We start from the raw sequence: 23,910 nt of genomic DNA on the forward strand, positions 1-23,910 counted from the left end.
ACACAGAGCAGTAAACGTATGCAAGCATTCACTGTCCAAAAGGAAACCAACAGGTTCATTAAATAATAAACTAAGTGTTGTTAAAACCAGGTTCCAATTCAATTCCATTTTCATTGTTTATCAACATGCTGCCAAATACAGGAAAACTGATTAAAATGTGTTCAAACTCAGTGAAAAGCACGTTCATTTAAAAATAAAGACTGTTTCCTAAAAGGCATGCAATTGGCCCCAGGTGCAAGATAATAAGTTTTAAAAAATACATCAATGTTGGTACATCAATACATTGTAAAGGAGCTGTATTCTTTGCTTATTGTAGAGAATGGATTTTAATGTAGTTTGGCGAGAAGAAAACAAAACTGAAAAATACTGTATTGCCTGAAAAAATTGTGAACATCGTAGAGCTACATAAGAAGTATTTTTAAAAAAACACCCTGTCTCAAAACTATGTTGGGAAGCATAAACCAAGTGGATTTGATGAACGTCTTTCTCCAAGTTTAAAACTCTTAGTTCATCATCCAAACCACATGGAATTTACCCTGGTGAGGTTGTAAAAACTATGCTCCAAATAATAACTTAAACGAGAAGTCATATCAAATTTGAGACATGAATCCATGTCAGCCATGCTTTGCATTTTGCAGATGTACAGTATAGCCATTTATAAGCTGCACTGTCTACTGATCCACACAACAACAGAGCGGATAGTTCATTACCTCTTTTGTCATGTTCCAGAGTGTGAAACAGAAAAAGTAACTGGTCACTCACTGATAGCAAATGGTTTTCCTGGATGCTGTATTTTGCTTCAGCTCATTTTGAAAACTCCACTCAAAGGTTTGACCTAAACAGCAACTTAAACCTTACAAATCAAAACTTCCCTGAACTGTGAACTGAGGATGTTGTGCTTTATTTCTTTTTAAAGTAAAGTTCTTTAGTCAGCATGGAGACAATGCAGGGTATCTGCTTCTTCTCACTGAATCGTGGATCTTCGGACCAAGACTCAAAATGCATGGCCACCATGTAGTTGACTCTGGTCAGGATCTGCATGATCTCAAATTCTTTACCATATTCTGTGAAGGCATTGCATAGGGCCTGCGCAAACCAAGAACCCTTGCCTGGATTCCTCCATGAGTAGTAGCCTGCAATGACAGACAGCACATATCAAATGTTAAGAATGTGTTGAGCTAGGGCACAATAGTTCGGACTTACATCTTGAATGTTCAATTAATAAAACAAGTTTTTACTGCAATCATTTAAATAACTAACTTCAAGCATTTTACTTAGGTTTAACATTATTTGAGTTGGATAATTAGAAGTCCCAAATTCTTGTCCTTTTTTAAAAATTATGTACACATGATTATGCCTCAATGGAGCGGCACACTGGAAATCAGGCTCTGCTATTCTGGGAGTCATCACAAAAATTAAACGTCTTATAAAAGTATGTGCAGTTCGCCAATTTACCTGTCTTTTAGGCTTAAATCAACAGAAAGCCAGTTTCTGTACTTAACAAACATTGCTGTTATTACAAATAAATAGGTTGTATCTACAGAGATGCAATTATGGACTTTGACATAACTCATTAAAATTCCCCTAAACAGATCCAGGCAGACAAAGAAAAATGGGTGTTTTACGCAGAGGAAAAGACTGAGATGACAGTTCAATGGTCCTTGTCCACAGGGCTGACTGAGATGACCCTGCTGGCTTGGGTGGGTTTGCTGTCTCTTGATCTTTCACCTCCATGTACTTTCACAAAGCTGCTGGAAAAGCTCAGCAGGCTTGGCAGCATCAGTGGAGGAGAAAACAGAGTTAACGTCTCGGGTTTGGTGACTCTTCCTCAGAACCCGACCTGAGTCGCTAACTCTGTTTTCTCCTCCACAGATGCTGCCAGACCTGCTGAGCTTTTCCAGCAACTTTGTTTTTGTTCCTGATTTACAGCATCCGCAGCTCTTTTGGTTTCCATGTACTTTCATTTGCTTGTGGGAGGCACAGGGTGACTAGTATGCACAACAACATCTCTGACTTATTGGTTAAGGCCACATCTGACAGAAACTGGGTTTTCTTCATGCTTGAAATGTTCCTTACCCCACAGAAAACGGCAGCTCCTTCCTTTTGGGAGGTCCGATTGTTTCTAGGCTAATATTCACACCCACAAGCTACTATGTAACCCGGGAACTATTCACATAGCTGCTGGCAAGCAGAAGGTCTTTATCGTTGACGACTGGTCACTATTCTACACACTAATCAGCTACTTGTTGCCAGCTGAAATTCCACTCATACACACCACTTGGCTCTAGCTCATGTGTAATAATCATCCCTATTGCTTGAACAAACAGCTGCAAAAACAGCACCTATTATAAGTGTTAGATAATTTGCTTTCAGGAAGTGCAATAATTTTTTCTGCAATCCTTGGTTGTTAAGTTTCTTTCTCCCATTTTAATTTCTAATCTAGAATACGTAAAAGTGAAAATTTCCAGTCTTTATAACCGAGGAGAAAATCATTCAAATTATACGAACAGGCTTTGTAATTTGTCCCTTAGTTTTACACTCTTCAATGTGTTCTACCCTTAACCATTCATCATAAACCATTCATCTTCAAAATGTTCTTCAGTGAACTGACCAAATTTGTGTGCGTATTATTGTGAAGGTGCTCCCGTTACTAATACATTTGGAAACTGATGGTTAAAAGATTGAGAACCTTGGGTCACTTTGAAAATGGAGGAAATGTCTAGACTTTTTTCTTTGGAAAGGTTTCCGGCAGGTCACTTCGACTATTTTTGTCAAAAAAGAGAAAAAAATTACTTGCTGGAAGTATCTCTTAATCTGAGAAAACAGTCAAGGTCTCATAGCCCTGTTTACTGTACATGTCTGGCTTTATGTCAGTTGGATGTTGGGTTTTTGGGGCATTACTCAGAGTTCAGTTGGTGTGATTAGCCTGCTGAGAAACACACCCCTCTTCACCTTTCTGTGAAAAGCTCTTGATAACTCAATGTGAGAGCTGAAAAATAAAATGATAATAAATCTCCTGAGAAGCTCTTGGATGAATTGTTCTCTAAATCTCCTGATCGATCTGCTTTTGGAGAAGATCCCAATGATAACTGTATGTGTTTGGTGTCCTAGCTACATGTACCAGGCCAGCAGATTGAAGCTCATCTGGAATATTACATGTCCTATCTTTTTATATTTCACAAATTTAAAAGTGTTTGGCTAAAGGCTTGGTTTGTTGAGAGTTGGTTTTTGTAAAGACAGTTTCTTTTAATCGGCCTTACTTTTCCTCTTACTACCATTTTACTATTTATATGGCTGTAGAAGACTCTGGGCACCCTCAAAGTTGTCTGTCAGTTTTTTTTCATAACTCCTGTTTGCTTCTCTAACATGTTTTTTGTGCCTCCCCTCTGGGCCTTCTGTATTCCTCTTGATTCTCAAGTACAATTTCTACTTGACACTTGTCTTAAATAGACTTTACTCTTCATCTTAATTTCTATCGCCTTTGTTGTTTCAAGAGCTCTGCACTTGTTTGTCCTACCAGGCTTTTGAGGGAAGATACATAGGCAGTATCTAAAAGATAACCGCTTTGAAAGATAACTCATTGCTCAGTTACAACCTTCCATTCCAGTCTATCCATCTCTTTCCTTTCGCCTTTGAAGTCAGCTCTCCGCCACCTGATTTTTCTTAAACTGAATTGCTTGTTATCAAATATCCACCATTATCCTAAACCTTGCAATACAATGATTACTGTCTCCTAAATGGTTCCCCACTGATACTTAATTCCTTGGGCAACCTAATTTCCAAGTACTATGTCCAACAGTGCATCCCTTTTGTTAGACTGGACACATACTTCTGTTGGAAATTCACCTGAACGCTTATTTAGGAACATTGCCCCTTGCTTTTCCTTACACCACCACAACCCAGTCTATATTTGGGTAATCAAATTCCCTGAAGATTATTTCTCCCCATCTTTTCAATCTGTTGGTGGCCGATAGATTATACTGGACAATATCACTGCACTTTTTAAAATTCCTTAGCTCTCGCCAAATTAATTCTGTTCTTGAACCGTCAGTGACATCCTCTTTCGCACCAATTCAAATCAGGTTAAAATAAACCGAGAAGAGTGGGGCAAAGTATTTTTACTTTAGAAAAAGCTCTATTATAATTGAATTCATTAATGGAAAAGTTACGCACCAGGGCTACAATCTGTGCATTACCTGGTACAGTGGAATAGGCATACAAGAAGTCAGCTTCTACTGGGATTTTGTGACGAGGATTTGCATCAGTTTCTACATCACCGGTAGAACCAGAATCAGTTTGAATTCCTTGATCAAATTCTGAACCTCTACAAGCCTGAAGCAAATGGGAAAAGATGAGGTTACATAAAGTATATACATAATCCGTCGTAACACAATTGAATAAGGCACTGAGGCTTCAAATTACAGTGTATAAATATCGAAATTCAAATAAATTCTAATTTGTAGCCACTCAATTCAATGGTTCTCCCAAACCTCAAATGAGAGACACTGATGAATATTTTATTTCATACTTATTATGGAAAAGAGACAAATTGTTGGAACTTTTAAATTGTGGATTATCAGGAAAAATACAAGAATGCTAAATTTCAGTTGATCACAACAATCAGGTTATGTATTACTAAGAAGTTATTTTAGATTTCTAGCATTTATATTGTTTTTAACTTTAATAGCTTGTTTTGAAAGGTTTTTGATATTTTTAGTAAACAATTATTCAGAAGCTGGTCACCATATTCCAAACAAACAGGGAATAATTTTGTACCTTCTTTGAAAATATAATTTTCAGCCATTTAAAGCCTAGATTTCTCACAGGACACTGAGTTAAATCCTTTAATAAAGTGTGGTGTGAGTCTGGTGGCATTTGTGGACAAGACAGGAAAAACATAGAGCTCCGTGACTCTTAATCTGCATCAAGCTCTCTCCCTTCAACAAATTAAGGTTTATCATTAAACAAATTTTAACAAACTTATATTTTATAGAAGAGTCTCATTGTACTTGTTCATGGCAAATTTTGAAATCTGTGATAAACACAAGTTGAGTGGAAACATGGGGGTTGGAAAAAAAGCACTTTCCTACTCGGGTAAAATTTTGGCCATGATTTGTACCAGGATATCAAAGCAGAAACTCTACCCCGTGTATTCACATGTAATTTTTTTGCTGTTATAAATAGTCAAAATTGCACAGAATGCATTAAGTATTCATACATGAATATTTGTCAAATGTGACTTCAAGGAGTAAGAACCTGGGAGAGTCCCTAGAAATCGTTTAGGGTGCAGTGCCTGCACCCGTTTCTACCTCGCACTTGTGCATATTCCATCAAAAAAAAAATTCCTCAGGTACAGGAGAAGGAAAAAAATCCACTTTTAAAAACATAACCGCTTCCTCATGCATTAAATAATTTCTCAAGTCCACCCATAAAAATGTTACTGGCAAGCCTATTAATCGGAGCAAAATTATGGGTGGGCCTGAATGAAAAATCTTTCTGGTTTCCACACAAGTTTGTTGCACATATCCCCTCAGAAAAGAGAACTGAGTCTCACTATCAGCTTTGCTCTGCCTATGAGGAAATCATACCTTTGTCAACATGCCTTTAAAGGGTCCAAACTTCATTCTTTTTTAAAGTTCCTAATTAATATCGTTACCAAATATTCACCTACTTCACAATGAAAAGCTTGTGTACAATCACAGGAATGTCATTAGCAGAACAATAACACTAGCATTAAGCTGTGCAGTTTTCTTTATATTGACATTAATGTCATCTTATTTGACATAAAACTCTTCTATTGATCAACAAATTAAATGCTTAAATTTAATCACTAAAATACTTTTCAAAAAAATGCTTTGCTTTTACATTCTGTAAAGGGCAGTGGTTCCCAAACAGTTGCGCATCTCTGTTCGGATTTAGCAATTTTCTTGGCATATCCTACAGGTAGTCCCTTTTTTTAATTACTTCACTAATGACCATACATTAGAAAAAGGTACAAACAAAACGGTTCTAATAAGGACAAATAATTTGAAGTCCTGTTGTATGCTCATTGGATGTAAACTGGCGCTGGATGAGAGAGCTCGAGTACCAAAGATACTTCAGCTGGGAAACAGTGTGTTGGAAAAAAAAATTCTCACTGTTAGAAATCCATAATACAACAACGTAGAAAGGATACCCCCAGAGATATCTGCTATTACTCCAGGAACACAGCTACTACTGCTGTAGGGGTAGCTCTCATCAATTAGAGCTCTTAATGTGCAGAGTTAGAGGAAATTGAAGGAGTTTTGGAATGGCCACTTCTGCTTCATTCCAAAGGGACAGGGCCAATCACAAAATCTGGTAAGTCGCTAGAAATCTTGCACGTTGCAGCAATGTAAATGATTCTACTGCTTCAGTCTGCATATTCCACCTGGAAAATACCATGTCCTCGGGTACAGGAGAGGGAAAATAGAACCTGGCCTTTTCCTCGGTGGATTAAAAAAATTCTTCATGACCATCTGTGAGGACTTTATGAGAAAGTCTATTATCAGAGCAAAGTCACGAACAATCATGTTACCTGAATGAAAAATAGTTTTGGTTTCCCCACAAGGGTCTTGCACATATCCCCTCGGAAGAGAGAAGTGAGTCTCTTTATAGGCATTGCTCCGTCTGTACCATAAATCATGCCTTCATCACCGTGGCTTAAAAGGATACAGGCAAAGCATGCATTGTTGGAGTGGTTTTCCTGAGAAACTAAAACAAGTCGCAATATTCAAATACAAAATGATGGCATTCCAAAGTAAGTATATTCATTGAATTAAAAGATCATCCTGTGTCATTGCTCATATTAATGAGCATAGAATTAAATACTGACTGTCAAATTATGAAAAATTAAAATAGCAGATGTATTTACAAATCCTGGCCCTTCCCAGAAACATATACCAGATGTGCCAAAAGAAGTATCAAAACTTTGTTATGATACCCACTTCAGAACATAGAAAAGTACAGCACAGTCGGCCCACGATGTTGTGCCGTGCAATAATCCTAATCCAAAATCAAAATAACCTAACCTACATTCCCCTCAATTCACTGCTGTCCATGTGCATGTCCAGCAGTCGCTTAAATGTCACTAATGACTCTGCTTCCACGACTACCACTGGCAAACTATTCCATGCGCTCACAACTCTCTGGGTGAAGAACCTCCCTCTGACGTCTCCTCTATACCTTCCTCCTAACACCTTAAAACTATGACCCCTCGTGGCAGTCAATCCTGCCCTGGGGAAAAGTCTCTGGCTATCGACTCTATCCATGCCTCTCATTACCTTGTACACCTCGATCACGTCACCTCTCTTCCTCCTTCTCTCCAGAGAGAAAAGTCCGGGCTCAGTCAACCTCTCCTCGTAAGACAGGCCCTCCAGTCCAGGCAGCATCCTGGTAAACCTCCTTTGCACCCTCTCTAAAGCCTCCACATCTTCCCTGTAATAGGGCTACCAGAACTGGACACAATTTTCCAAGTATTGGTCTCACCAGGGTTTTGTAGAGCTGCAGCATAACCTCGCGGCTCTTAAACTCGATCCCCCTGTTAATGAAAGCCATAACACCATATGCTTTCTTAACAACCTTATCAACTTGGGTGGCAACTTTGAGGGAGCTATGCACTTGAACACCAAGATCCCGCTGTTCCTCCACACTGCCGAGAACCCTGCCTTTAATCCTATATTCAGCATTTAAGTTCGACCTTCCAAAATGCATCACTTTGCATTTATCCAGGTTGAACTGCATCTGCCATTTCTCAGCCCAGCTCCGCATACTGTCAATGTCTCACTGAAGCCTGCAATAGCTCTCGATACTATCAACGGCACCTCCAACCTTTGTGTCATCAGCAAACATACTAACGCACCCCTCAACCTCCACATCCAAGTCATTTATAAAAACTACAAAGATGTGGGATACCACTCAGCACCGAACTCCAGGCAGAACGCTTACCATCTACAACCACTCTCTGCCTCCTGTCAGCCAACCAATTCTGAATCCAGACAGCCAAGTCACCCTGTATCCCATACCTCCTGACTTCATCAATGAGCCTGCCATGGGGAACCTTATCAAATGCCTTGCTGAAGTCCATGTACACCACATCCACTGCTCGACCCTCGTCAACCTGTCTTGTGACCTCCTCAAAGAACTCAATAAGATTTGTGAGGCATGACCTGCCCCTCACAAAGCCATGCTGACTCCCTTTAATCATGCTATGCTTTTCCAAATAGTCATAAATCCTGTCCCTCAGAATTCTTTCCAAAACCTTGCTGACCACAGACGTAAGACTGACTGGTCTGTAATTTCCAGGGATTTCCCTATTCCCTTTCTTGAAAAGAGGAACAACATTTGCCTCCCTCCAATCTTCCGGTATGACTCCCGTGGAGAGTAAGGAAGCAAAGATCTTCGCCAGTGGTTTAGCAACCTCCTTTCTCGCTTCCCGGAGCAATCTAGGATAAATCTGGTCTGGCCCTGGGGACTTATCAATCTTAATGTTCGCTAAAATTTCCAGCACATCAACTTCCTCAATCTTGATCTGTTCAAGCCTGTTTTCCTGCTTCTCAAAGTTCTCATTCACAACAAGGTCCCTTTCCTTAGTGAAAACCAAAGCAAAAAACTCATTTAGGGCTTCCCCTATCCGCTCAGACTCCACGCACAAGTTCCCTACGTTATCCCTGATCGGCCCTATCTTCTCCCTGATCGTTCTCTTATTCCTCACGTGTGAGTAAAATGCCTTCGGGTTCTCCCTCATCCTTCCCGCTAAGCCTTTTTTGTGCCCCCTCCTGGCCCTCCTTAGTCCACTTTTGAGCTCCTTCCGAGCAAGCGTGTAATCCTCTAAAGCTGTGCAAGACGCTTGCTTCCTCCACCTTACGTACGCTGCCTTTTTCATTTTGATGAGAAGCACCTCCGTTCCCATCATCCAAGGCTCCTTAATCCTACCCCTTCTTACCTGTCTCAGAGGAACAAATTTATACATCACTCGCAACAACTGCTCCTTAAACAGTCTCCACATGTCTGCTGTGCTCCTTCTGTGGAACAATTGCTCCCAATATGTACTTCCCAACTCCTGTCTGATAGCGTCATAGTTTCCTTTACCCCAGTTAAATATCTTCCCCTGGTAACTGCTCCTTTCCCTTTCCATGGCTTCTCATTTCATGAAGGACAATGTTCAGACAACTGCCACCTTCTTTAGAAGCCACCATGGTGGACATTTGCAGACAGTGACAGCATAGTAACCAGTGCCACACTCCCAAAATGTTTATTTTAGCCCATAGTAGTAGGAGATACGAACAATTCGATATTTTAACTAAGTGGTCACTCACCAAGTGATTAGTCAATACATATCTGCAGCTCCGCATCACTGCTGAACTCAATTCTACATACCTCCACTTTTCATAAAGGTGACCTGAATGGTGACCAATTTGTCCCCATCTTATACCAATTTTCAGTAACTGTGTTTGTATTCCAGCAGTGATAAATTTAATTTATCAATATTTACAACATTTCGGATGAAAGTATTTGACAGGCTAACTTCCTTTCATTTGGGAAAAGTGCAGATGTAGAAAAATATGCAGTGCTGTCGTCAAATTGGACTCTTGATGTGTCTGTGAAAACATCTGCCATTTCACCATGTGAAGCTGCAGCTTAGTTTCTCTTCCATCATACGAGCACCAGTTTAAATGATTATTTTTAAATGGTTATTTTTATGAAGGCATACACTGTCTACATAGAAAATTCAATCAATGAATCCAAAACTTCTTTCAGTTCTTGAATAGATTGTAGTAGAAATGTGGTAGTTTAGACTTGAGGCACTTAATGACTTAAAACCTAATTATAAAAATAGTAAACATCGTCTATTTAATTAAATTGTAATCTTGAACACCATTTGATTTAAGCATTAACTCACCAGTATGCAATATCTTCTCCATTTGAGAACATGTCTGATCATTTAAAACAACAACGTTGAAACCCAAAGAGCTAAAACATGTCATCAGATTCCCAGCATCAATGTCAGTGCCATTACGTACATTCATTTCTGGAACAAACAATATAAGGCCAGAACAACTGTTATAGTCCATTTCCATAGTTACTTCAGTCAGCAAAGAAGTACACCATTAAATTGAAAGCTTGTTGCCAGTCTGTGCCTAGTTTTACTAACTCTTGCCATTAAAGGTACTGTAGTTTGGAGAAAGTTGCACAGCTTCAGAAAACAACTTTTAGAAATGGCCATAACTATGGAGACAAACGAGGCTAAATTGGTTGGGTCCTGATAAGGGCAGAGGGATTGCAATGCCAATTAAGCTGTGTAATGAATGCAGCATGCCCACTGCTTGCTGTCTGTTCATTTGAATGATCACTGCAAGCAGCCAGAGTCATAGAGTTATAGAACACCGAAACAGACACTTTGTTCCAACTCGTCCACGCTGACCCAATATCCTAAATAAATCTAGTTCCATTTGCAAGCATTTGCTAAACCCCTCCTTTTCAAGTACTCATGTTGTAATTGTACCAGCCTCCGCCACCCCTTCTGGCAGCTTGTTCCATTCACGCACTACAGTTTGCATAAAAAAGTTGCCCCTCAGGTCCCTTTTAAATCTTTCCCTTCTCTAGTTCTGGAGACCGCTACACCTTGCCTATTCACCCTATCCATGCCCCTCATGCTTTTATAAACCTCCATAAGGTCACCTCTCAGCTTCTGATGCTCCAGTGGAAAAGACCTCCAGCCCATTTTGCTCAAATCTTCCAATTCTGGCAACATTGTTGTAAATGTTTTCTGAACCTTTTCAAATTTCATGACATCCTTCCTATGGCAGGGAGACCAGAATTGAATGCAGTATTCTAAAAGTAGCTTCACCAATGCTCAGATAATAAAGTGTGAAGCTGGAAGAACACAGCAGGCCAAGCAGCATCTCAGGAGCACAAAAGCATCTGATGAAGGGTCTAGGCCCGAAACGTCAGCTTTTGTGCTCCTGAGATGCTGCTTGGCCTGCTGTGTTTATCCAGCTTCACACTTTATTATCTTGGATTCTCCAGCATCTGCAGTTCCCATTATCTCTCTTCACCAATGCCCAGTACAGCTACAACACGATTTCTATACACTGGCCAATGAAAGTAAACATACCAAACCATTTTTTCACCACCCTGCCTACCTGTGACCCCACTTTCAAGGAAATATGCACTTGCACCTGTAGCACTCCCCAGGGCCCTACCATTAACTGATTTCCTGCCCTGATTTGACTGACCAAAATGTAAGATCTCACATTTATATACATTAAAATCCACCTGCCATTCCTTGGCCCATTTCCTCGCTTGAGCAAGCTCCTGTTGTGCTCTGAGGAAACCTTCTTCAAGGTCCACTATACCTCAGATTTTCGTGTCATCCAGTCAGTTCCAGCTCATACACTGAATACATTAGCAGCAGGTCCCAAAATATTAACTTAGTGGGACCTGTTATGGTTCATCTGCACTGTTTAATCTTTCCTTTTTCCAAAAAAATTGCTTTGCTACATAATAAGTGAGAAAGGTACAAATAACGTACCATGTGGAAACAAGCCTAAGAAGTTACTTAGAGCCAAATAACAATGGTAATAATTACTGTTATTGTTCAAAGCACCTTTCAAGGTGCATATTTCCTTGCAAGTTGAGTCGCAGGTAGACAGGGTGATGAAGGAGTGGTTGGGTATGCTTACGTTCCACATGCAGTTTGACAAGGGGAGCATAACATCCACTAGATAGAGTCATGAAACTGACACCATACCTGTTTTATCATCAAAATTCTTATTGTTGATAATAATGCATTTTCCGACTCTTTTGAAGTTCATATTATACAGGAATGTCGGTGCAACAACCCTGGTATGACAATCAGATATTTCAGGATTCTTTCCTCGTTCAGCAGGTGTTTTCTTCCTGGGAAATGAAAACAGATCATTTGCCACACAGATAATGTACTGCTACGCTGTGCAAATCCTCTTTAAGGCTAACAGGCATGATTTGGTATCGTGCATGACTGGCCTGTAGTCTGAAACCTGTTTGTGATGTTTAGTTCTTGCTGAGGAATGTGTTTTCCTTGATTATTTCTTTCAAGATGAATTCTTATTTGGCAAGCGCTCTGTATTTGTATATCCAGAGGCAGAGTGCAGTCATTCGGAATATTTGTCTGTAGATTCGCAGCCGCTTGAATATTTCTTACAGGGCATCCCAGCTAATTACAATTGGGAGAATGCTGGAGGAATTAATTGACTCAATTACCATCCATTAAAAATAACTGCTTATTTAGATGATTAAGCTCATAAAGCCTTCTTCTGATTTTTAATGTATCTAGTTGAGGGAATTAAGTGTCATCTACAAGGTGCCTTGTTAGAACTCATTAAAGCTTGCTCCTTCAACACTCAAAATGATGACCATCTAGAGAAACAACTAAAGCAGATGTTTGGGAACACCTCTCTGCAAGTTCCCCTCCAAGTCACACACTATCCTGATTGGAATTATACCATTGGCTTTCTCATTGTTGCTGAATCAAAATTCTGGAACTCCCTTCCGAACAGCAGTATGGATATACCAGTACCCTTCCCCACTCCCCGCACATCCCCATTCAATAGTGACTCAAGGAGGTAGAACACTGCCATTGTCTCAAGGGCATTAAGCAATGGGCATCCTGCCAGTCTTGCTGGTGACATCCACGTACTTTGAATAAATAAAAAATACCGTCTTACATATTTCTTCATAAGCAAGAATGCAGATTACAAGACTCAATCATTAGACCCAAGAGTCCAGAGTTTAGAGTTTGATGGAAAGGATCAGAAGAAGCACAGGACCAATGCTGCTTCATATGGCCTACGCTATCTCTATTATTACCACTGCCATGTGGACCTCCTGGAAGATGGAAAATCAAGGAGAACAAATTTCCAATTTTATCAGCAACTCTAGGGAGTTTGCTATGACAATGTTTCATTTCAAATTTGAATAGTGAACTCAGCTTAAGTTTGTCAAAGACCCTAAGGTTGGAGATTCAGGTGACATTAGAAAATATCTTAAGGATTTTTTGCTGAATGAGGAATCTTACACTATTTTACAAAAGCTTAGTTCCCACATATAATACAGACTAAGTTATTCTGTTGCCAAGGGAACCTTTCTTCATTAAAGAGCGCGATTGCTACTAAGTGAACATCGGGTGAAATCAGAGTTCAACTGGTCTTCAGCCGGGATACAATCCTTTAACTTCACTTTTCTCCTTTTGATCATCCAACTGTAGTTAACATTTAGATTGCTGCTACATCAAATTGGCAATTTAATCTTTTAATAGCTTTTGCTAACATAACTCAGAAACTTCTGACATTTAGCCACTCGTACTAAGGCCATAGGTTCTCAATAGCCAATTTAAGCTGAGCAATTCAAGATTCAAAACTTTCCTTATCTTTGCACAATCCCATGAAGTGGGATAGGTAGTAAATATTTACTGGATTTACAGGATGGAAACTATCTGGGGCCTGGGAAAACAATGTAGCAAGGCACGCCAAAAAGGTGGAGTTTTTTGGGGTGGAGCTCAGCTCTACCAGATCTCCTCCCTTTTCTAAAATTGTGAAATTTTGCCTCAATGGAATTGGGCTTCCTGTGGTCACCCATGCTTTATGTTGATGTCAGAAGAGGATCTGTAGTAGGATGTCACCTGTCAGAAATCTTGACAGTATCCTCACCACAAAGGTACACCTGTGTTATGCCCAGAATAAAACCTTGAGGAAAGGAGCTCAAGCTTCTAGATTCTGAATTGTTTAATGGCCTTAAATTGAAGAGTATCTTTTTCTTAAATCAAAACTACCCACGGTTTTTTTTAATCCAAAATTGTTTGCTCCATAGATACAATGGCAAGAGAATTAATTGGTATCCTGGTAGGAAGATGACCATACTAATTCTAGCAAGCCCTGCCATTTTTGCTCTCCATGCAAATGGTCCTAGCTTCAGGAATGGGGATGCAGTCAGGGTACAAAATTGAAAGCTGCACAGACAACAGAAAAAGGAGCACCCTGGAAATTCACACCTAATGGCTTGAGTAATACAACAACAGGCAGAGGAAGATTGAATTGTAATTCTTAACCACTACTGGATCTACAGAAGCAGAATCTGAGACAAGAAATAAGTATCAAGTGTTCTAGGTGGTACAAATATAAATTGAATATTTATGTTCAACAATTATGTTCCGAATGGCACGGTGGCTCGGTGGTTAGCACTGCTGTGTCACAGCGCCAGTGGCCCAGGTTCGGTTCCACCCTTGGGCTACTGTGTGGCGTTTCTACATTCTCCCCGTGTCTGTGTGGGTTTCCTCCGGGTGCTCTGGTTTCCTCCCAAAATCCAGAAGATGTGCAGGCTAGGTGGATTGGCCATGCTAAATTGCTCGTAGAGTTCAGGGATCTGTAGACTAGGTGGTTTATATGGGGATGGGGGTGGGTCTGGGTGGGGTGCTCTAAAGGTCGGTGTGGACTGGTTGGACCAAAAGGCCTGTTACCATACTGTGGGGATTCTATGAAAAAATAAAACACTTTCAGATAATTTTTCTTGCAATTTCTAACCCACAAGCTGGTTTAACATTACTTTTCACTAATTATAACACGTGCTTAAGTAGGTGCATCATTCATGTTAAAATCAAATTTTATTTTATCGTTAGTTGAGTATCAACTAGTGTGCAGTACAGTATTTATCTAAAGCAACACATAGTCGGGATATCAGACTAAAACTACAGATTTATTCACTTAGTTTCATTTATTAATAATTTGTGTCACTTTCCAAATAACTGAAGTAAAAAGATTATTTCAAAATATTGCCCTATCTGAATGTTTGGTTACCTCATCAGTCCAGACTGTAAGGATGTCAGGATGTCTGCTTGCGAGAACCTGCACAATCACTATGTGTGCGCATGAAATTGTTACTAAATATTGGAGAAATGATTAACTAGACTGGGGCGCAAAAGACAAGTTCAAGACTTGGAAACGTGGTTAACTGTCAGTCGGATAGTGATAGACTTCAAGAGCCTACAAAAAAATCAGTGGATTTAGAATCATACAATTCCTACAGTGCGGATAGAGGCCATTAGGCCCATCAAGTCTATTCTGATCCTCCAAACAGCATCCCAGTCTCCCAACCTATCCCTATTACCCCACATTTACTATGGCTAATCTACCCAGCCTGCACAATCCTGGACACTATGGGGCGATTTAACACGACCAGTCCACCTAACCTGCACGTCTTTGGATTTAGGCAGGCATCTGGTAGGTTAAGTTTAATGTAGAGAAGTGTTAAGTGACATTTTGGTAGGAAGAACAACAAAAGATAATATGAGGTAAAGGATACAAATCTAAAGGGATTGAAGGTACAGAGGAACTTGGGAGGGTGGCTGCGCAAATCATTATAGGAGGCAGGGCAGGTTGCAAAAACGATTACTAAGGGCACATGGCATCCTGTGCTTTACAAATGGAGACATGGGCTATAAAGTAACAAGGCTAAGGTGAGCCTTCATAAAACAGTTTCAGCCCCATTTGAATGACCATGATCAAGTCTGGCCACCAACATTTAAGAAGAACGTGAAAGAATTGGAGACAGCAAAAAAAAAGATTTACAAGCATGTTTCTGGGGATGGGGGACTTCAGTTGGCAAAGCTGGTCTGCTCTTCTTAAAAGAAAGCTTCTGAAAATCATGAGAACGCTGGAGCAGTAATTTGCTCCCACATTGTGATATAAAGAAAACTTTTTCACCACTCATCAAATGGTTAGAAGCTGTCTGAGAGAGAGGTGGAAGCAGATTCAATCATGGTTTACAGGAGAAAATTGGATAATTATGTGAAGAGGAAATATTTTCAGGATTATGCAGCTGTTCCTATGAGGTGGTAGCACTAACACAATGGGTTGAATTGTCCTCTAATAAAAGGTTTAGGATGATGTAAAGTAGAAGGTAATTTGCAAGACAGAGAAATAACGTCAATACATTAGCAAGTAAATTCTAAATAGTTACCAGACAAGTTAGTAACGTAAAAAAAATTATTACATAAATTGTATAACACATCTATAATGCTTGGATATTCTGGCACAATACTGAAGACCATGAGAACGACAGAATCCCTCCAGTATGGTAAGAGGCCACCCGGCCCATCTGGTCAGCATTGATCTTCCGAATAGCATCCAACCCCAATCCTTACCCTATTTCCATTTATCTTGTCTAATCCACCAGGCCTGCATACCTTTGGACTCTGGAAAGAAACTGAGGCACCCAGAGGAAACAGACACAGGGAGAATGTACAAGCTCCACACAGACAGTCACTCAAAGCCGAAATCAAGCCTGGGGCCATGGCACTGTGAGGCAGCAGTGCTAACCATTCAGCCATTGTGCCACCCACTGCATTACTTTCAGGGAGAGATTACTCTTTGGTGTGAATGAAAAATAATGCTGTTATGTGTGTACCTTGTCTTTAAGAGTTCACATTTAAAGACTTAATGTGGTGTGTGAATGCAATGCTGTCACTCTGCTTGACAGTCAGTTTTCAGGCTGCTCATGCTCAGAAATTAATTGGTGGCTGTAAATGTCTGCTTCGTAATCTACAAAGTGTTTCACTTTTCTAAAACTAGCCCACGGAGTTAATTGGTTTCTGACAAAGAAATGTTTGTTAGACCATTATCATCAGCATGACATATACCATACTGAATTTTCAGGTCTGCTAACTGCCAGAAGTTATTGTTAAAAGTAAATTTTTATTCATCACATTCTCTGTTAAAAAGAAACTGATCCTTAATCAAAGTATATATGCTAGCCCATGTGTTTCTGCAGGCCTGTCGAATCTATGCTAAAAATTCTTCGGCACATGTGAACTGCTGACATATGATTGAATATCATGACAAAAATGTGTATTCAAAGTGCCAGTGTAAGTATCTTGTTTTGTATTTTTAAATGCGAAAATGGAAGATTTTCCAAGATAAAGTCCAAGAGACAAAATAAATAAAGCTAGCTTGGAATTCCCTAGGCTCCAGATATACACTTCCCAGAGGAATATTCTGGCCAATTTTCCTACGTTTCATTTTCTGATTATTGCCAATTGTTACAGTTTCAAATTATGTTGATATTGATACTTGGCATTGATATGCACGTATGGTAAATTGATTCAATAAGGAATTCCTGGGATTTGAAGTTGAACTCTTCATCCATTGAAAACCAGTTTATTCCCACAACAGTTGAAAAAAGCAGAAAATGATGTCTTGTGAGGCTGCATGGCCAAAGTTGTGCAATATATCAGGTGAAAATGTTCAAAGTTTATCAGATATCCAGCTTTACTTCTGGATAGAACACAATCAACAGATTAACCCTTTGACAGCTTTTCTAACAGATGTTTTATTGGGTACATTCCAACATCATACAATGCAAACCTGGTAAAGTACAAGCAAATATTTTTGCTTTGGTATTACTGAAAAGGAAGTAAGTGCATCCAAGATCAGAAGGTCAACAGACCACATCCAAAATTAATTTAACAACAGAGCTCATTTGCAAAGGTTCAAGACAAACAAAAATAGCCCGTGGAGAGCAGAGAACATGTCTTGGTTTCATTACGGCCTGACAAGCTGAGTAACCCTGTGATCAAGCCAAGTCCATTTTGTTGTATTTGCTGTGGGGCAATCTCCCAGCGACAGCGAAATCTCTTTTTCTCCTGGGGGGAAAGGGACTGATGTGAGAATTCCAACCACCAGTGGTAGAATGTCATTCAAGCTCATTAATACGCAGAAGGAGGCCTGTCACTCTTCAGCCCCACCATATTTTAATGCTTGCTAAGGCTTAGCCGCTAAGGGATTAAAACAAGAGACTGTATGTGTGCACAGTAGGCCATCTAACAAACTCTGTCAGTTTGGCTTCCTGGTGGGGTGGGAAAATTATTTGACATCAGACACATTACGTCCCACCTACAGACTCATCATCTGGGGCAGTGGGATCAATCAAATGTGCCCTTGAAACTCATGAGCTCCCGACCTTACCTCTGCTACCCTTCACACCCACTTACTATGCCGTACCCTTCTACCCCATCTGCGTTCATTCACCTTTGGCCCGGAATCCCATGGCAATCCTCAGCCTCTGTGGCAACATACTGGTGCCAGCAGCCACTTGCAGCTATTGGCACTGGTGGCATGAGGAGCTTCTGGCCTCTGACTGGGTGGCAGCATTTGGTGGACGAGGCATCGACCACTGGGGACTTCAAACTGGAAGGAAGACCCAATGGTGACTACTTCAAGTGCCTGAGGATTCTCCTGCACAGAACTGAAGTTGGATTCTCACTGGTTCTCCAACTAGAGTGTAAGATCCGTCTTGGCCCACAACGTCATAGGAAAAGGAATTATACAATTTTTGGCTCTACTGAAAAATAGACAGTCATTTTTAAAATTAAGAAAATCCAAGTATTACTATTGTGTAATCGTAGTCAACTATTACCACTGCATATACCACAATTGTGAATAATGCCAATCCACTGAAGTAGATATTATCCTTTGATAAGATTTTATGAATCAAGCCGCTTTCTAAATTAGTTCTGCGACCCACTAGCCTGGATTTTGTGAATTTTTTAGAGGGCAAGTACAAATGTTTGCTGTTGCTAGTGCTCTGATATCAAGCATAACCTTAGGAATTAACACATGGGCAGATTAAAAAATAGAAACTCCAAAGGTATAGCCACACATTCTCTGCTGCTGGCTACAGTGAGATCCCCAAGCCACTGCCAGCAATCATTGAAATCTACTAATGTGATCTTACGTTGCAGATAGAAACCCAATTTAAAAACTGTAAAGTCAGATGTAATTAAGCTTTTAAAAAGATGCAAGACAGAAATATTTTTAAACAGAACTGGCTCTGAAAATATCTTAGTTATGGAATGTCTGTTATGATCAACTTCTAGATCTTTTAAAATAAATCTAAAGAAATATGAAAAACATTTTTTGAAAAGAATATGTGTATATTCCCCTATTTTTATCTTCTTCTGTGTAAAACTTCTAAAAAGTGATCATACCATTAGGGCCTTTTCATTTCCTGGTTGTTGGCTGGTAAGAATTCTTTGATATTATTGGCTGCTTGACCAACTTTATGATATAGTTACAGCTCCAGGCTGGGAATCCGCATCAAAGAATCTTGCAAGGGGAGGCAGGGTTTTGCTGGAGAAAGCTGTAGATCTCACATTCAGATTTTATTCAAGTTCAGCAGTGAACACTGATGTGGTTTTGCCTCCACAGGGAATTTTATCTGATGTAACAATGTTCATGCTTGTTTGGTAACATGATAAATTGATCGTGGATATAGTGCATGTCACACTGCAAGTATCAAGATCAGATGGGCTATGAGACCCTTCTTCCCTTTGGGTCACAGCAAGGATGAGATGAGGATATCTCCAATTAATAGGGACATACCGTGTCTCTTAAAGGTCAAACAATGGTGAGACATAATTGTTCATCTTTGGAAAAGGGGAATATTGCATTATCTCCATCAGACATGCATGGTTTTACACAGCCACATGTTGCTAATTCAATAATTATATCAACAAGTAAAACTTAGTTTACAGGACTATATTTTCAAACTTCAATGTAATGCTTTGGGAGTTTGACAACTCATCCTGATCTAGTGATGATATACCCATCTGAAGAGTATGTATTGCCCTCTCTTGCATTTGATTGATAACTTAGTTGCTTGCTACTTGTTGCTTTCACTCAACGGTTATCAGAATCAAATGTAGAATGCTGAAGAAACTCCAGATGATCTTGCATCATCTGTGGACAGAGAAACAGAGTTAATGTTTGAAGTCTGCTGTGACTCTTCTTTGGAATGGTTCTGGAGAATCATCATACTAGATTTGAAATATTAACTGTGTTTCTCTCTCCATAGATGTTGCCAGCCTAAAGTTTTCCCAGCATTTTCTGTGTTTGTTTCAGATTTCTAGCATCTATAATATTTTGCCTTTGTTATCATTGGTTTGTCATACATTAGTCGGAGTGGCTTCAGTTTCTTTGTAAGGCAGCACTAAGATCAGTGATGATGTAGTATGATCTGGGGTGGCTACATGTTGGACACCTTTGCTGGTATCCAGGCGTTTATATTTGTAACCCTCAGTCTGCCTGGTCTGTTAGTTCTCAATCTGCCTGCTCCGTCATGGATGTCTTTCATTGAAGGAGGTCAGATGTCTCAGAACAAATTGGTTGCTCAGCTAAGTCATTTGCACTTGTTTTCCCAACACAGGTTGTGCTGGGGATAGTAATCTCTTACCCCGTTTGCATGCATTACTACATTCCTGCCCAAAATCTTGCTTTGCCTCTGGACAATAGGATCATTCATTCGATTGTGTGCACCATTTGAGCACAGATAGCAGGTGACCGTGTGGGTCACTGCTTACTTAGTACGCATCTTAAAACAGTGATCCAACATCAGGCACTGATCCAACTGCAACAGTCCTCATCCTGTCAGCAATGGCTGTATTTGTTGTGTGGCTAAGTTGTCCAACAATGAGAAAGTCAGAGAGACATAATCCATCAAAAAGGATGAATCTTCCCTACACTATGAACAGGTGTGTTGATATTTTCATTCAAGGAGCATATGAAACATCATGTGGGTGTAAAGGCTCCCTCTGGTTCCTGAACTAATAAATTTCACATGCCTGAAATGCATTCACAAGTTATTGAACATCCTGAATAATGCTTGGTCAATTTACAGATTCACCTGCTGGCTGTCTTGTGCATTCAATACTGAGTTCCTGGCGTAATATGGACATCATATTTTGACGTAATACACTTGGTACAGGCAGTTCTCTAAAAATGCAATAATTGTGTTCTTGTGTGACCTCTCACTACAGAAATTTGTGTTATAGGGAAATGACGACAGAAAATCGCTATACCTGTACAGCAGCAAGTTTGCGTTATCCAAACAGTGTCCACTATTCAATCACGTTACAGCCAATTCATGTTAACAAAACACGCATTATAGCATGGTGGCTCAGTGGTCAGCACTGCTGCCTCACAGTGGCAGGGATCTGGGTTCAATTCCATCCTCGGGTGGCTGTCTGTGTGGAGTTTGCACATTCTCCCCATGTCTGCATGGGTTTCCTCAGGGTGCACGGGTTTCCTCCCACACTACAAAGATGTGCAGGTTAGGTAAACTGGCCATGCTAATTCACCGCAAGTGTCCAAGTATCTGCGGGGTGGGTAGATTAGGCATGGGGAATGCAGGGTTAGAGGGACGGGATAGGAGACTGGGTGTGGGTGGTAAGGTCTTCGGAGGGGCTATGTGGTCTCGACAAGCCATGCAGCCTGCTTCCACACCGTAGGGATTCTGTAACTGTAATAAACATTGTACTCCTTAAGCATATGGACTGGGAAGAGTTCACCTTCTGAACAACTCGGGCCACAGCAAGTGAGTTGGGAAAATATATTGAGATTAGAAAAATGAAATTCTCAATATCAAAGGAAAAAAAAGTCCAATTTTGCACCCAAAGGTCTGAACGGCGAGAGTCCAATATGCACATCAACATCTCATCATTCCTTAATCTCATCTCATTTATAAACAACTTGCTATTCTCCCACACAGCAAAGAGAAACCAGACAGTGACAAACCCAACTTGCAAATCAAAGTGGGTACCATTCCCTGAGGAAACAGGTTTATCTGCTCATCATCACACTGCTTTTGTAGCAGCCTGTGCACAAATTAGCTGCTATACCTCCTACAACAGTGACTACAGTTAATGGTGATCTACAGTCAGGACTAATCCAAGACAGAAGTGTCATCAGAATTTTGGATACTTTTTTTTAAACTATGCTAAAATGAAAAGAGGATCTCACTTGGAAAGAGCTATCCAGACGGTGGTAGAAACAGAAATCTAAGAGCAGTGCAAGAAAATGATGGGAGCAGAAAGTTAACTAAGCCCAAGAAGATCATCAGAGTTTGTCAACTTCCTAAGGTTCAAAAAAATCAGAACATCACACAAGATTTTTTTTGGTGCTGGTCTATCATTTTGATGCAAGAAGTTACAATATCAGATGCATATTCTTTAAAAAAAATCACAGAACCAGTAACAATGTCCAGCTTTCGTAGGCCATTTCGCAACAAAGTGGGACATTTCCAGAGAATGTCGTGAAGTCGAAAACAACCCAACTAGTCACAGTTATTTTCAAATTGGACTTGAATCAGCTATAAAGCATCTTGATTTGTTCAACAGTTATAAAAAGCACTGCATGGATGCAAATTCTAATTTCAATTTGGAATAAACTCTGGAAAAACATTAAATATTTGTCAAATTCTTGTTATACATTATTGTAACATAGAGGAAAGCTTCTCAACTCAATAGATGATGTCAGGTTAGACGAAGTAGTAGATATATTTATCTAATACCTCATCTCACTGTCTATAGCAAAATAAACACAATGTGTAGTCATACAACAGATAGAACTGACTGGCTTGTTAAAACCAATTTAACAAATGCAGAACATGGGCGTAGGCTGATGCAAGAAATCAACATAACACAAGCATGTTTTACTGCAATTCCTGAGCACAAACATCACATTAACTCTGCTCCAGGCACACTCATTAAGTTGGCATTTTGTCTTCAGTTTCAGGGTTGGAATTTAGCAGTCACATAACAGAGGGTGACTTTATTTGGTAAAATTGGCCTTCTTTATTGAAGAAAGATGATTATTTTAAGGGAAGAGACTTTGCACTCAGATGAGGTCACCCAAGGCAGATCTGCTGATATGAGGAAGTGATTAAATGCTGCACCAGACCAGCCACTGGCATGCAGAATTGTCAGACCACATCATTTCTGCTGTTTGGACACTTGAATAAAACTGTACATTAGAAGGTATTTCCGTCCAGTAGGGAACAACACAAAGAAATATGCACGGTTAAAGTTATTTTTTGAGAAGATTTGTAGCTCGGGTCATGCTTGAGGTTGTAGACATGCTCGCCAAGCCCGTGTATTTGATTGCAGACATTTAATCAAACTGCTGAGTAACATCGTCAGTGCACTTCTGATGAAGCACCGGTGTTCTGTTCCACTTTTTATTTATATGCCTCTGTTTGCTGGGGTGTTTGGTATTACTTCTGGTTCTGTTTTACACTGGTTTGTACATCGGGTCCAGCTCATTGTGCTTGTTGACAGAGTTCCGGTTAGAATGCCAGGCCTCTAGGAATTCCCTGGCATGTCTCCGTTTGGCTTGTGCTATTGTGGAGGTGTTGTCCCAGTCAAATTCATGTCCTTTGTCCGTGTGTATTGAGACCAGATACACCAACAACAACTGGCCCCCAAGAGACATGACCAATTCTCACTACACACGGACAAAGAATGTGAATTTGACTGGGACAATACATCCATAATAGCATGAGCCAAACAGAGACATGCCAGGGAATTCTGGAGGCCTGGTATTCCAACCGGAACTCTGTCAATAAACTCAATGGACTCGACCTGATATACAAACCACTGAAAAACAGAACTGCAAGTAATACCAAGCACCCCAGCAAACAGAGGCATACAAATAACAAAAAGAGACAGAGCTCCAATGCTCCACTGGGGTGCACTGATGATGTTACTCAGCAGGATGATGAAATGCCTGCAATCAAAAACACCAGCTCGGCGAGTAAGTCTACAACCTCAAGCATGCACATTGTTTTTCTTTACTGACTCCTGATGCATAGAGCAACAATCTCTTCTGCATCGTGGAATTTAAATAACTGTACAACTTCCTGTTCACTTACAGTAATAGAAATTTGACAAAAATATGCAAGTATTTCACTTGTTTGGGAAAGCCCGAGTTTGAAGCCCACAGGTTTTTAACCAAAGACACACCCAGACTTAAACACAGTGCCCAGCCATCATGATTAGAATCTGGCTGTAAGTACAATTTTGTTACA

General features: G+C 40.1%; 1 protein-coding gene across 2 annotated transcripts in view; it reads right to left on the reverse strand.

Annotated features, from left to right (window-relative positions):
- Positions 1-87: 87 nt before the first annotated feature.
- Positions 88-23,910, reverse strand: part of casp7 (caspase 7, apoptosis-related cysteine peptidase) — a 47,724-nt gene continuing 23,901 nt past the window's right edge. For both annotated transcript variants that reach the window (XM_048551302.2, XM_048551301.2), the window contains exons 3-7: positions 11,771-11,919; positions 9,920-10,048; positions 6,557-6,732; positions 4,197-4,332; positions 88-1,133 (exon numbers count right to left, since the gene is read on the reverse strand). In XM_048551302.2, coding sequence (XP_048407259.1) covers positions 901-1,133; positions 4,197-4,332; positions 6,557-6,732; positions 9,920-10,048; positions 11,771-11,919 — 823 coding nt within the window. In that variant the 3' untranslated portion in view covers positions 88-900. The remainder of the gene's footprint in view (positions 1,134-4,196; positions 4,333-6,556; positions 6,733-9,919; positions 10,049-11,770; positions 11,920-23,910) is intronic.

Source organism: Stegostoma tigrinum, chromosome 20 (genome assembly GCF_030684315.1).
Source record: "Stegostoma tigrinum isolate sSteTig4 chromosome 20, sSteTig4.hap1, whole genome shotgun sequence".
In the NCBI taxonomy this organism is placed as follows: Eukaryota; Metazoa; Chordata; class Chondrichthyes; order Orectolobiformes; family Stegostomatidae; genus Stegostoma; species Stegostoma tigrinum.